Raw genomic sequence first — 15,872 nt, forward strand, 5'->3', positions numbered from 1 at the left:
ATTTAAGATTTAAAGAGAGTGTGGACAGACCCCCTGCAACAGGACGCGACCCCACCTGCCCACTCAGATTGCCCCACACAGTAGCGGAATTCCTCTTCCCCCGTGTGCTTGCCGTAGCACTTGCCAAAGCTGACCAATCCTTGCTCTTAAAATCTCTACCCTCTTCCACACACTGTCCTCCCTGAATTTTCTGGTCACTTCTCTTGTCTCTCCCTATTCCACAAATCTGGCCATTTTATGGAACCTGTCCTCAGCCCTCCTCTAGCCCTCCTCTCTCCCTCTACTCTCCCCTTGAGTAGTATCATCGTCTTTCTTGACTTCAACGGTCAACTCCATGTAGATGACGCTAAGTCTGCTTTTTTGGCTTTACTTTTTCTGCTAAGCACGGGGTCTTCTCTCCAGTTTCCCACCGGACAGTCCCGCTTGGCTGTTCTGCTGGCACCTTCAAGTTTTACACGAGGGCTAATTACATCATTTCCCTCCCTCCTCTCGCCAAATCAGTTCCCTTACGTAACCCTCTAATTTCTGACAATAACATTATCATTTTCTGAGCTACCCAGGGTCAAATCTCTGTTTAATTCACTCTCCTTTTCCCCACACTCTAGAGCCAAAGTGGAGGAGAGGGACTGCCAAGGGGTGGGAGGACCGACCTTCCTGAGAAACTTCCGCTCAGAAAAAGGAAGAATTGGACAGTGGAGCTGTACTGAGTAAGAAGGGTGAAAGATTAGGACTTGAAGGACCCTCTGGGTGGCAGGTTTGGAGGTCAGAGAAGAGAGACCAGGTGTAAGACGAAGGAAAGAAACCATGTTATCTGGGGGCGGTGGGGGGGCGCCAGACAGTTCTAACTTCAAAAATGTTAAATCTGAAGCAGGGAAAGAATATATTTCTCTAAGAATTGAACTCAAGATCAAGTGGGTCAGGCTGTAAAGAAGAAAAGGCTGGAAATACAAAGGAATCCATAAAAATAGGAACATTAGTTTAAATCAACCTGGGTTTAATAGTTACGTTATATACCTACAAGTTACCTAACTGTAAATGGGAGTACCTTGAGATTTGCTTCAATTACGGTAAAGCAGCTTTGTACATAGTGTCCCCAAGACACAAGAGGACAAATGAGACACCAGGGAAGCTGGGGCTTGTTTGTGACTGTGACGCATACAAAAGACTCTTCTCCAGTCCCCAGAAAGGGGGCACGATGGAAACAACAACAGACTTTCTGGTGGAGGTGACTCCAGGAATTTTCCTCAGTTCCTGTATTATCCCTTCCCAACTGTTGGGCCTTATAAGCCAGAAATGAACCCTAACACCTCCTGATAATCCACTGAGATTAATATTGACAAACCCCTATTTCGTCTGTGTCACCTCCTTAAGTGATGCAATTTAATGCTGGAATCTAGAGGGCCTAGCCTTTTATCTGGTATTTCTCATTTTCCAGGTTTCAAGGAGCTCTCCCGAAAGCCTAACGTTCTGGAATTTAGTGATCGTGCACAGATTAACCTTCTTTACGCTAATGATTTTGCAGACAAACTCCCGTCTCCAGTTTTGCCAGACTGGGAATATTAATCCTTCCACTTAGTGGGAAGTGGTGCTGGTCCCTCTGAGCACCAAAGATCATCCTCTCCTCAAAATGCTATTAAGCATCTGACAGGTAGAACTGAACTCGTGGAAGTACCAGAGTTTTGTCAAAGAATAGGGCATCAGAATACTATTATCTGGACATGCGGATCATCAAAACGTAGGCCCCCTGGTCTTCCCTGATGGTGCAGTGGTTGAGAGTCCGTCTGCCGATGCAGGGGACACAGGTTTGCGCCCCGGTCCGGGAAGATCCCACATGCCACGGAGCAACTGGGCCTGTGAGCCATGGCCGCTGAGCCTGCGCATCCGGAGCCTGTGCTCCGCAACAAGAGAGGCCATGACAGTGAGAGGCCCACGCACCGCGATGAAGAGTGGCCCCCGCTTGCCACAACTAGAGAAAGCCCTCGCACAGAAACGAAGACCCAACACAGCCAAAAATAAATAAATAAATAAATAAATTTTAAAAGTAGGCCCCTACTGGCAGCTCTCTTGCCCTCCACTGCCTCACTAACCACCCAAAGCACGCCTGGCATAAAGCAGCCACCGCACAAACACTTGTGCAATCAATGTCTCTTGATGTCAGTGGTGCAGTAATAAACATATATGTACGTGTACACAAATACATATATGTAAGAAACAATGCAAAGGAAACTTTCAAAAATCTCAACACTTCAGTACTTTTTCCTCTAAGCATCACTGGCCCCTATGCTGTGGAGGAGCTTTTTTATCTTTCGTGCCCATTCTTTGATCTCGATCCTTTAGCTCCATTATAATCAGTCTAAAATCTAATAACTGCAGCAACACCTCTCAATTGGGGCTGCTGTGTGTGAGATCTTAACCCTCCAATCCATCCGTACCACTGACACACTTTCCTCCTGCCACATTTCAGCTTTTCGGCCTTTATCAGTTTAACATCTCGCGCATGCCCGCCTGTCTGCCACTCTGATCTCATCTCCTCCTCCCCTTGCACTGACCTCCAGCCGCTCTGTGTTACTCCAAGTCTGCACTCTGCAGCCTGGTATTCGAGGCCCATGACCGTAGCCTCTGAATCTCACCTCCCACGCCTCCCCCACGGAACTCTCTGCTCTGGACAGACCTACCTTTTCAGCAGCCCCCAAACACACCGTATCCCTTTTCCTCGGTGACAGTTTCCCAAATCCTACACAACCTGCAGGACCCAGCTTCCACGCCTTCTACTCATTCAATGGCCTCCAACAGGGCTGCTTTAGGGAGACAGGACGACTCTAGCACTGGGTCGGATGGCAGAATGCACAAAGTTTAACAGCAGTTAAAGTCATAAAGGAGAGGAAGTCCTGCCCTTATCTTTTTGCCTTGCTGTGTTCTCTCTGGCTTACAGACATTATTCTATTAGTACAGCCGCAAGTCATTTATTTATTTTTTCAATTGAACAAAGTTGCTTTTTAAAAATGCCTTGAGCTAGAGTTACCGGTTCTGAAGGCTGGTGTAATTGAACAATTCTGCCCACGGCCAGATCTGTTGGGGTGAATGTGCCCATGAGCGAGCTGGTAAAAAGCCCGTCAGTGCGACACATTCGCAAGAGTAGAGATTTTCATCTGTTCTTACGGTGAAGTCAAGTTGCTTACATTTTTATCATTTGGATGATACAAAACAGTTTTTCTTTGTTTTAATTAAACACAAGGGAATGTCCAGTTCAGGGGATTCTGCAAATGAAATACCCTAAAACAATACCTCCCTTCCCCCAAATTTGTAAACGTACATACACATAGTGACAGTGTACAGTTGACACAAATGGCTCTTGGTGACCACAGCGGGAGCACATTCTCAGGTGGAGGCAATAATGGGCCCCTTTCTCCTGCTGGACTGGGATGTGGGCTGCTGACTGCGCTCCTGAGAGAGGCCTCGGGCTGTGTAAGCCCCTCCCCCGCCAGATCCCAGGCAGGTTCAGAGGAAGGCTTTGGAGATGATGACAGTGCCCGGTGAGCGGTGGTGGGCAGCGAGGAGGGAGTTACTACAGTGCCCTTTCCCCCACGCCCTAGAGGGACGCAAGGACCTCGGGACAAGAAAGGGGCATCTGACCCACTGAGTCAGTTTTGCGTTTGAGGAGGCCGAAGCAAGGGAAGAGGGAAAGGAGAGGAGCGTAGGGAGAAGTGCACTGTACTTACTGGCATACCAGAGGTCCTAGCTCTGGATTTGATATATTTTGGGTCACAATAATACTCAATTCTCCTTTATACCAACTGATTTAATTATATATTTTTATTCTATACAAATACATTTATATATTTGTTTTTATTTTTAAATTTATAAATTATGTATAAATATATAAATGCATATACACATATCCAGTCAGCACTCCTATCTGTAGGTTCCACATCTACAGATTCAACTAACCACGGACGGTGTACTGTATCCGTGGATACAGAGGACCGAGTATGGGACCTGAGCATCTGTGGACTTTAGTATCTGGGGCAGGTCCCCCATGGATGCTGAGGGACAACTATATATATATGAAAGAGCTTTTTAAAACAAGACAAGAATTCCAAAAGCTTTTACGTAAAAATTAAAAGCAGACTATCTCAATGGAAGAATGGTTGAGAATTTGAGGTACATCTTCATCACAGAATATTATGCTGCCAATAAAAAGAATAAGTCTATTGAGTTTTTTTTCTATTGTTAAAATAGAAAAGAGATGTGCACAGAATATTCCATTTTTGAAAACCTATGAGTGGGGTTTCCCTGGTGGCACTGTGGTTAAGAATCTGCCTGCCAATGCAGGTGACATGGGTTTGAGCCCTGGTCCGGTAAGATCCCACATGCTGCGGAGCAACTAAGCCCGTGCACCACAACTACTGAGCCTGAGCCCTAGAGCCCGTGAGCCACAACTACTGAGCCCACGTGCCACAACTACTGAAGCCCACGTACCTAGACCATGTGATCCGCAACAAGAGAAACCACCTCAATGAGAAGCCTGCGCACCTCAACGAAGAGTAGCCCCTGCTCACCGCAACTAGGGAAAGCCCGCACACAGCAATGAAGACCCAACGCAGCCAAAAACAAATAAATAAAAATAAATTTATATAAAAAAAGAGAAAACCTACGAGTGTATTAAAAGGTGCTGAGCACATCTGTGTGAACAATATTGGCTAACAGGGAGAACCAGGAGGAGAAACAAGGAGGAAAAGAGGGTGACAGAAAACAAGCAAAAACAACTCTTAGAAAGAGGACGTTCATGATAAAAAGAATTATATAAAATTATACATATGTAAGTGTATATAATATATATGCATGTAAAATGCATGGAAGAATGGTTACTAAAATGTTGGAGGTAGATTATCTAAGGGTGAAAATAATTCAGGTGATTTTTACACTCTTCCTCATACTTCTTTTTTTGCATTTTAACAAAAAACATAATAATTATATAACCCAAATAACTATTTTCATTGAGGGAAAAATTTAAATAACTCCATAACACTGTCAGCATGAAAATAATGTTTCTGAAGTCTCCCTAGCCAAAAGGTGGCACATCCAGTAGAATTTTGAATCACTCATAACTAAAGGAGGTTTTCACAGTCTTTTCTGAAATGGAGACAGACCACGAAGTCCAAAATTAATAATTATCATATACACTTTAAGCATCTTTAAGGCAGGGCCTAGATCTAATTTTTAGCACACTTTCCCCAAGGCTTCGAGCACGCAGTCCTTGATCAAGCCCCATTAACTGACAAGCACATTTCAAATCTCATCAATTATTACACCAAAGATGCTATTATCTGATATACAAATGCTATTAAAGAGTAAAATCTCTTCTAAAGAAGAACACGAGACCTGAAGCAGCTCCAATGAAAATAATTCAACTATGAAATTTAATCTGCCGCAAAAGAAGTTACGAAACTCTAACACCTAACACATTTTTTCTTCCTGCCCTGGTCATACTAAATGTATCTGGCTTTGCTACCGCCGTCTACACACGCCCTCAACAACTGTCCACTCAGTGTCATTAAATTCTGTTTTCTTTATTGTAGATACAATATTTATGATATAAGCTACCAATCTTCATGAACAATCTCCAAGCTAGACCTGTCTTAAACTCTGAAAGTTAACACTCTGCCTATTAAAATTCTGATTATAACATGCAATTGTTTTGAAGAGGTGCTAATTTTTCATTCTTCCAGGCTTGCTTTCTCCGCAGGGTAGTGGAAATAGATGTCTACATGCTGGAGACCTGCTCCGTGAAAAGCCATGGAATAGCCTTTCCAGAGGAAATGGGCACACACGGGGCAGAGGTGTGGCTAGGGCTGCCACCCTGATCCCCGAGGCTGGGCACCCTCACCTGGCTACAGATAACAGCCCAACTGTTTCCCGATACACCCACTGGCAGGTAAGTGGTATTAGACAACATGAAGACTAACTTTACACGTCTAACTCTTTCAAGTAAAATACTTACTTGGACTAACAAGTGGCCTGAATTAGGCAAACATGTACCAGACTTCTTGGTGTTCTCGTTTATTTGTGTCATCAAATTCATCAATATTTCTACAGCACCTTTGCCAATCATTTCATGAAGAAATCCTGGATTTCCAGAAATGAATTTGATCACCCCCATGCAGTATAAGAAAGCTTCGGTGTTAGCTTGCAGCTCTTCACTTCTCAGGACCTCCAATAATGATTCTGTCAAAAAGATGAATTATTACAAATGGATGAGTAGAACAGCTGGAAAGAGAGATATTAAAGCACTTGTATGTGAACATCAAATACGATTTGTAAAATGTTAGCCAGAACCTACATTCAAATGCTTGTGAAGAGTTGCTCACATGGCATAAACAGGAAAGCTTACTTTTAGCTAAGACAAATCTCTGTAACAGTAATGACAGCAAAAAGATGGGATTATTATATGTAAATAAGAAAGTGTTCTTTTAACTGAGTGCCATTCCTTGCCCTTTTTTTTTTTTTTTTTTTTTTTTTTTTGCGGTACACGGGCCTCTCACTGTTGTGGCCTCTCCCCTTGCGGAGCACAGGCTCCAGACGTGAAGGCTCGGCGGCCATGGCTCACGGGCCCAGCCGCTCCGCGGCATGTGGGATCCTCCTGGACCGGGGCACGAACCCGTGTCCCCTGCATTAGCAGGCGGACTCTCAACCACTGTACCACCAGGGAAGCCCACCATTCCTTGCCTCTTATTAATATTTGCCAAACTTTATTTTTGGTTACAAACAGTTTGAGTTATTATAGAATAACTAATAATCAAAGCAATTTAAGAGTTAAATTTCAACAAACCTTTAAGAATATACTGGTTAAAAAAAAAAAAGAATATACTGGTTGCTGTATGAATGGAAAGTTAATCAAGATAGGAACTTTTAAAAGTATCTCAACAGTAGAAAGGGGTGCTTCGAATATAACATCCACCCTTTCCCAAGACAACTTAAAGAACATCCATCCAAATAACATACAAGTACTAGGTTTTAGGATTAATCCAGGCAGCTCTGATAAAGTTAAACATGCCTATCTCACATTAATTTTTATTAATGTCAATGTGATCATCTGTCAGAACCTTTCTTTGTTTTTAGTCTCTTACTCTCAATGAGCTGATTCAGTGTTAGAAATTTCTTTCAGTACTGGCTTTGTCCCTGTCTGCTGGGATTAAAAAAAAAGAAAGAAGAAGACCATTTATCCTATGTTGCAAAAAGAGGACTTAAAGCCTTTTCCATGTTGCTGCCTTCCCTTAGATCAACAATACTAATTCATAAAAGATTTCTGTTTAGGTAACTATTTAAGCATCTTAATTATTTAAGGGTATATAAAGAATTACACATTATTAGCTAGATAATTAGAATGTATTAAAATTCCTCTATCTACATATTTGAAACACATTTGACACACTGTGATGTCAATTTTATACAACAGTTATAGATGTTTTCCCAGTTCTAATCATTCCTACTATATCAAAAGATCAAACATTTCAATTATGTCAAACACTATTAAATGTATTTTTTCTAGTAGTAAAACCAAGACCAGGAAATGAATTTTTAAATAGGAACCACTTTATAAATTATATATTATTACTACAGGCATTTAAAAAAAAATAGCAGGCTATCCTCCTAGGTTCCAAAGGATACATTAAGTGAAACATGGAAAACATAGAGGACAGAGAAAAAACAGGCATCACTTAACTTCTGCATATTATGAGAAAATAAAATATTCCAGTTATCATTAATTATAACTTTGCTCTCCAAACTTTTCATTCATACTCAAGTACAACATTTGCTCAATGGTAGTGCTGAATAATACTCACCCAGAATGCCATCATTTTGAATCAGAGAATCATTCTTCTCACTCCTGCTAATTTTAAATATAAGCTTGCAGACATTAAGAAGATTCTTTCCACTCACTTTAAGCTGCAGAGAAAGAAATCACATTTCCACTGCAGGGAAATAAAGATATACCATAATTTTTAAACATAAACATCTAATTTAAAAAGTGTGGCAAGAGAATTTTTAAAACATAAATAAAAGTTCTAAGGAAATCAACTTTCAAAAGTTTTGGCCTCATATTTGCCAACTATGGTATCTAATTAACTCACTTATAGTAAACAATGTAAGTGATATTTAGAGTAAGCACCTTTTAATGATAAGCCTTTATTTCTTACTTCATAAAGTCTCATGCTTATATGTGAAATTATTATTTTTCAAAGAATATATGAGGAAAAGGGGGGGGCTGATGTTGATAAATTTAAGTAAATGGAGTAATTGCCTTCCACAAAAGTAAAGGAAGATGGATACTAAAATTTCAGATTAAACTAACCTAGAAAAGAATACATCATGGAGGTGAAGGAAAGAAAAGAAAGGGGAAAAGTACAATTATATTTATCATTTGTATAAAATAAAATGAAAAAGTAATATTATTTGATTAAATAATACATATGTATTTATTACAATATTTAAGCCTATTTCTGGAATGCTCTGAGAAAATCGCAAGTAACGTTCAAAGGTTAAAATTACCTTCTAAATCACAGAAAAATATTCAAGTAAATTAAGCAATAAGGAAGTATACTCTTTAAAAAAAAAACACAGTATAGGAGGACTGAATCAAATGGTCTAAATTAGCTGCATATTTATGTAAAGTAGTAAAAATTAAAATAAAAAATCCTAAATACCCAACATTTAAGAATAATTTAATAAATTGTGGAACATCAATACTATTCATATTAAGCAGTGACAAAAGTATAACAGTGAACACCATGCATAAAAAGACATAACCTACTGTAAGGTGGAAATACTATGTGCCCTCATTGCAAGAGTGTAGAATATATTTGTAGGAATGAGGTCATCTGAACAAATAAATATATCTGTGTGAAAAGGATGGCACATAGGTCATTATTTTATAATTAAAAAGTATCCTTAAAAAAAAAGGGTCTTCCCTGGTGGCACAGTGGTTAAGAATAAGCCTGCCAATGCAGGGGACACGGATTCGAGTACTAGTCTGGGACGATCCCACGTGCCGCGGAGCAACTAAGCCCGTGCGTCATAACTACTGAGCCTGCACTCTAGAGCCACAACTACTGAGCCCACGTGCCTAGAGCCCGTGCTCCACAACAAGAGAAGCCACCGCAGTGAGAAGCCCGCGCACCGCAACGAAGAGTAGCTCCTGCTCGCCGCAAGTAGAGAAAGCCCGTGTGCAGCAACAAAGACCCAACGCAGCCAAAAATAATTAATCTAAAAAAAAGAAAAAATTCCTTTAGAAAAAATGTATCCTTAAAATTATCTTCAATATTGTTTACTTATTTTTTAAATTTTATTTATTTAGGGCCACAACTACTGAAGCCCGCATGCCTAGAGACCATGCGCTGCTACAAGAGCGCTGGCTCAGTAGTTGTGGTGCACAGGCTTAGTTGCTCCGCGGCATGTGGGATCTTCCCAGACCAGGGATCAAACCCGTGTCCCCTGCATTGGCAGGCGGATTCCCAACCACTGCGCCACCAGGGAAGCCCTCAATATTGTTTATTAATGAGTTTTCAGCTAGTAAAAAAAAAAAAAGATAATGGAATTTGTCAGACATATTTTTAAAAGATTCATTCTATATTTGATCCACAAATATTATTGAGCTCCTATTGTGTACCAGGCACTGTGCTGTTTGCTGGAGGAAATACCAAGGTGAACGTGGTCAGCCCCGAGCTGGAGAGAAAGGGGGAGGTGAGTATTATTCATGGAGCAGCTTCTGTCTGCCCCTCTGCTCTGGTGCTTTTCATGACATCTCAGAGCAAACCCTGCAAATTAGCTGTAGTCATTCCCATTTTGCAACTGAAGAGTCTGCTCCTCAGACAGGCCATGTCATCTCATCTCAGCATCACCTGGGTGTGTATTAGAAATGCAGAATCTCAGGCCCCACCAGCCGTACTGAACCAGAATCTGCATTTTACAACTTTGCCAGGGGATCGTGTGTACATTCAAGTCTGAGAAGCTCTGCTATGGAAGGCTCAGAAACTGTCACACGTGGCAGAATGGAAATTCTTTCTGTTCTCAGGATGAAAAAAGGAAATGGAAACTTAAAAAAAATGTTTTCAATGTTTAGGTATTTTTAAAATGTTGTTTAAAAACCTAGGGGAAAAAAGCTGACTAGAGAGAAAAAAAATCTGCATCAATGGAAATATATATTGCCCTTTATATCTGGGAATATATTTTAATCTGTTGGCAATCTTCCACTACATTATGAGCCTTTGAGGTCAAAACCATGATTTGTTACTCTTTCTACATGTGGAACATAGCATCTGCTATGTACTTAGTGAAACTTGCTGAATAAATGAATGAATACAACTAACCTCACTCCCCACTCCAAGTCTTATATTTTTAGTGAAAAGTGGGAAAGAAAACAACAACAACAAAAGAACACCTGGTATCAGAGTTTTCATTAAAAAAAACCCCAACAAACCCCACCATTTCCAGGCCTGCTATAAGGTCAGTTTACATTCAGAGCAAATTCCTATACCTTCTCTTTTGGTAACTGTAAAATTATGACTTTGAGACCAAAAAAGACAATAAAACATTAAATTATATGCAAGGAATACAGACTACCCTGTATAAAACAGCACTTGCCCCAACACAGGCCATTCCCTTTACTCTGCTTTATTTTTTTCCCACAGTGCTCATCAGCCCCTTTAGCACTTGAAGTGTTTACTCTCTGTCTCTCCTGCTACATGGCCAGCCTGCAGGGCAGGGGTTATTTTATTCACTTTCATTCCCTGGCACAAAGTAGGTTCTTGCAGTGGGGTAGTTCACCTTTATGTTAAACATAGGAGTTTATTTTATTTAAAGCCAATTTGGAAAATTAAAGAAAAGGGAAGTTTAAAAATCACTCATAACACTGCCACTATATATAGCCACTGTTGACATACTGCTATTTCTTTTCTGTTTTTCCCCCTGTATAGGATGTTAGATTGTCCTCCCTTCCTGAATGTAGTTGCTTTCACACTGTATATATGTTTGTACTCTAAAAAAATCTTAAAATAGGCAGATATATTTTTGTAAGATTTTTTTGATACAAAGGTTAAAATGAAAATGGCTATCTGGCAAACCCCACTTAACCAAAGAATGCAAGAAATCAGAACTAACATTAAACTCACTGGATTTTTTTTTTTAACTATAAATAATTTTAAATGTCTGAATTATAATATTAAACTGGTAGATAAAATCTTAGCAGAAGTTATTTAAAAAAATTTTACTCCTATTATCTTCCGTTTTTTGTCAAATTTTTTTTTCTTCAACAGCTTTTTATGATGTCCTTTAAAAAAATTTACATAGAACCCCATTACCAAGGTCTAAGGGAAGCGATGTCTTGCCTGGAGCATTATAGAAGATTCACGTGGCAAATGGGAAGTGGGACTTGTTGGTCGATCCTGGCCGCCATCTACACTCGATCAAAAAGGACAGCCCACCCACCTCCGCACTCTGGACTGTAGCCTAGCGGTCTTGCCCAATTCAGCCAGGCGGTCAGCGTCATGGAAAGGGCTTTATCTAAACGTATGTTTCGTTCAGAATGTGTTCACTGCCTGGCAGATCGCAGCCTTTTGCCCTAAAATATTTAAATTGTGCCATGTATATAATTAATTTGAATGGCGCCTTTAATAACCAAGATGACATTTTCTCTGCAGAGCATTAACAAATTCATGGCATTTTCCTTCTTCCTTTCTCTCTCTCTTTTATTTATTTACTTACTTGGTACAGAGCACAATGCCTAGGATGAAAAACAAAGGCAGTCCCTGGGCAGCTGGTTGCTTGGGTCCAGCCCAGGGCAGCTACACCAGTAGAGCCCTCCAGCCTCACACTGGGGTCTCCTGGGCCAGGAGGTGCCCCAAATCCAGGGCTGGAGAAGGAACTGGGCAAGCGTGCAGTTATCTTTTCATCTCTACTTATAACTTCTGACTTTAAATCCTCCCTGTGGTTTATGGTCTTTCTGTTTCATTAAAACTGATCCATTTTCATCAATGAGAGGGGATTAAACTACTACTGAAATCATTATTTCAAGGAAATGTTGCTTTCTGCATCACATCACAGTTTTTACAAAGAGGGTGAATAGTTTAGGGTGGCAGCTAAATAAGAACGTACTTCTCCAAAACACTGCATGCCATGTGTAGTCAGAATATCCTGCTCTTTGAAACACTTCAAAGTAAGAAATGGTGGCGCCCTTACTAAACTATTAGTAAGTATGCCAACACTCACCTTCACTGTGTACTTTAAGATTTTAAATTACATGAATTATGGGTGTTAATAGCTTTTACTTTTATGAAACCAGGTAAACAAAGCTTCATTCATTTGTTTTAGCGGCTCTCTTAGAACGGTCTCTAATAATTGTGTCTTATCTTTTGGTTCCAACTGTTTATGGCTGTGACAACAAAGGGCTGCCCTCAAACAATGATATCGTTTTGCTTGAGACAGAGCTTCTACATACTTTTATTAAAGGCGTCTGGCCTTTTCTTCTAACACCTCACAGGAGCCTTCTATGACCACCAAGCAGCTGGTTCTGTTTCACGCGGCCTCATAAAGCACCTGGCCACTATGACCGCAGCCCAAGTTATCTGAAGTCATTCATTCATTCATTCATTCATTCATTCATTCATTCATTTTGCGGTACGCGGGCCTCTCACTGTTGTGGCCTCTCCCGTTGCGGAGCACAGGCTCCGGACGCGCAGGCTCAGCGGCCATGGCTCACGGGCCCAGCCGCTCCGCGGCATGTGGGATCTTCCCGGACCGGGGCACGAACCCGTGTTCCCTGCATCGGCAGGCGGACTCTCAACCACTGCGCCACCAGGGAAGCCCTGAAGTTATTTATTAAATCACGTGATAGAACCAAGCACCCAGCAGAAACCACAGTCTGCTCTCTGATACTGATCTCCAGTCAGGTTACCTGAGCGACTGTTTTGACTGTGTTTGCCTGTTGTCACTTTTTTTTAAAAAACCTTGCCACAGTCCATGTGTAAGCATTTATTTGAACATTTTATCTGTACTCAGCCTTAGTTCCTTAGATGGTACTTTCCGGTCAAAATTCTGGGATGTCAGTTTACCACCTTAATTTTTTTTCAAGATTCTAAACAAACACACTGCATTTCTAATCTTCTTTGTAATATTTACAAATAAAGCATTAAACAGAACTTTTACGTGCTACAGTCTAGGAGACCAGAGGAAGGAAAAACTTACTGCTAGAATAATTTTTGCAAGTTTAAGGCTCAGCATGTCTGAGCCAACATCAACAAGTTTATATAGGGTCTTCAGGAGAATACTTCTTCTCTTAAATTTACTTCCAAGCATGTTTCCTTCCTCTAAAGCGTGGTGAAGCTGTGTGCAAGCAGCACAAACCGTTTCAATGTTTTCTTCTGTCAGGGCAAAGAGAGCAAAGCAGAACTTACTCATTGAGGTCAAGTTTACAAGTGTGTCAAACACAGAAGGTGTAAGTAAAACCCCATAATTAGTTCCCCGGACATCTTCAAATTCCTGAACTATGTTTCTTTTTTTTTCCGTTTCTTATCATTTCCAACTACCTGATTTTTTTTTTCCATTTTTTTGCTCCATCTCCTACCATGTTGACTTCTTTACTAATCAGTTAGCTTATCTAAAACACACAGCCTTTCAAAGAGTGTATTGAGAAGCGGAACTGCACTATCTCAGCTGCTCTCCTTTATTCCTGATGAGCTACCCACCAATGCTCTGCTCAGGGCCCCAGAAGCATTCCGCTCACGACTCTGCCGTCGACCCTCCGCCACACAGTTCCAAGGGCCCAGAATGTTCTCCTTACCCTCGTCCCTACTGATTTTGATCCTTCAAGGCTCTGTTTACTTTCTGGCTCCTCTAGAAAAGGTGTACCATGCAACATTCGACAAATACTGTTATTTTTCACATATATATGCATGTTGTGTTACATGTCCAATGCCCTCAAACAGATGTCATGCTAAGTGAGTAGGAACCATGTCTGACACATCTTTGTACCGATAGTGCCTGGTGCAGTGAAAATACTGTACTGACAGCCTATACCACAGTTTAATGCAGATTCATTTTCTAATATGTCTGTTGATGAAAACGATGATCAACATTTTCCTATGAGACTAATGCTCATTATCTGAGAAAGGAAGGCGCAAGTGGAACAAAATCTCAAAATGTCACCACATCCACCATTATTTGGAGGTGCGTATTAGCAAAGAGGATAATAAAAAGAAGACTTTAGTTAGGAAACGGGAGACCTAGACCACTTCATTTTATAATTGGGATTCTGAGGAAAGCAATTTTTGCAAGTGGTAGCCCTACCAACAGGCATACAGGGAAGAAAAGTAGCACACAAACTAGAACAGGAGGGGAATACAAGGATCCAAGGTATAAGGCATTCAGTTGAAAAATATTATCTCTGATAGATTCCGTCACAAAATTTAAAAGTAGGAAACCAATCTTAAATAAATACCATAATGTGCTCTTGAAAGCCCGCATAGAGGAAGTGTGCGCCTGCAGAAGGAAATGACTCAGGCCATTTTTAGCTCTTTTCAACAATAACATCTAAGAAAAAATTTTAAACCTCAATAGCTAAGTAACCTTCCATGCCTTTCAGTTATGCGCTTAAATAAATGAATTGATGGGAAATGACTTAGACTAACTTTAAATAAAGGGAAAAACCTGAGCTCTACTGTAAGAAATGGTTTTGTTTTGTTGTTTTATTCTTCTGTTACTGGCAGTTTCTTCACAAAGCCCAAGTCCAGGCTGAGGGCTACTCTGTGGCAGTGGGTAGACGTCAAGGTATTTTTCTAATACTTCCCTCCGCAAACTCTTCAGCCTGGTGGGTTCTACTTAAGAGTAGCTGTTTTAGCTTAAAAGAAATTAAAAAGGAAGGCTCCCGGGTCAAATTTTAAACTGTTGATCAAATTACCTCTTTCTACCAGTTGGTCTGTTAGAACTGCCATGTAGCGTCAAAAGACAGCTTGAATCTAAGAGCCATCAAGATCCTCAAGGGGCTAAAGCTAGTGGGTGAAAGTTTGAGGAGTAACAGAAAGCAAGGTAGACTCAAAGTAACTTCTCCCCATAAGATACCTGTTCACTAGAAAGTGAAAAGCAGTGATTTTACAGTGGAAAAACCTGGCAGACACCACCTTCCCCAAGCGATCAAAGTCCACGTCACCAGTAAAGGACCAAATCAGCATCACGTGCCTCCGGATAGGACACACTGGGAAGGACACAGCCCCGCTCATGCTGCACACTGCCCCAAACACCTAACAAGCATCCAATGGTGAGAACAAACCAGACAAACCCGATTTGTGGGGCAGTCTATAAAATAATTGGCCTTTTCTCCTCAAATACATCAAGATCCTGAAAGAGACATGACAAACAACTGTATTTTCTTTCTATAAAGGAAATCATTAGGATAACGGGCAAAATCTGAATACGGTTTGTAACTTCCAGATACGTAACAGAATGCCCTTGTTTCTACAAATACATGCTGGAGTACTTAGGGATATGGGTATCATGATGGCTATTTGTTCTCAAACGGTTCAAAAAAGGGGAAAAGACAATGTGTGCGTGTGTTGGGGGGGTGTGTACAGAAAAAGAGAGCAAGAGGGAGAGAGGGGGGCAGGGAGAGAGAGAATGATAAAGCTTATGTGGTAAAATGTTAATATTTTGGGAATCTGGGGGAAGAGCATACAGGATTTCTTTGTACTATTCTTGCAACTTTTCTAAAAGTCTGAAATTAGGTCAAAATAAAAAGTCAAAGAAAGAAGGAAAGAAAGAAGGGAGGGAGGGAGGGAAGGAGGAAGGGAGGAAAGAAAGATCTCAAAGGGTCAAGTAACCTAGTC

The 15,872-nt window shown here is 40.8% G+C and overlaps 1 protein-coding gene across 5 annotated transcripts in view; it reads right to left on the bottom strand.

The window, feature by feature from the left end:
* Positions 1 to 15,872, bottom strand: part of ARMC2 (armadillo repeat containing 2) — a 236,578-nt gene that overhangs the window by 70,974 nt on the left and 149,732 nt on the right. For all 5 annotated transcript variants that reach the window (XM_067702383.1, XM_067702382.1, XM_067702384.1 and 2 more), the window contains 3 exons: positions 13,240 to 13,415; positions 7,845 to 7,947; positions 6,002 to 6,225 (listed from right to left, as the gene is read on the bottom strand). In XM_067702383.1, coding sequence (XP_067558484.1) covers positions 6,002 to 6,225; positions 7,845 to 7,947; positions 13,240 to 13,415 — 503 coding nt within the window. The remainder of the gene's footprint in view (positions 1 to 6,001; positions 6,226 to 7,844; positions 7,948 to 13,239; positions 13,416 to 15,872) is intronic.

The sequence above is a fragment of the Pseudorca crassidens genome, chromosome 13, assembly GCF_039906515.1.
Source record: "Pseudorca crassidens isolate mPseCra1 chromosome 13, mPseCra1.hap1, whole genome shotgun sequence".
NCBI classification, from domain to species: Eukaryota; Metazoa; Chordata; class Mammalia; order Artiodactyla; family Delphinidae; genus Pseudorca; species Pseudorca crassidens.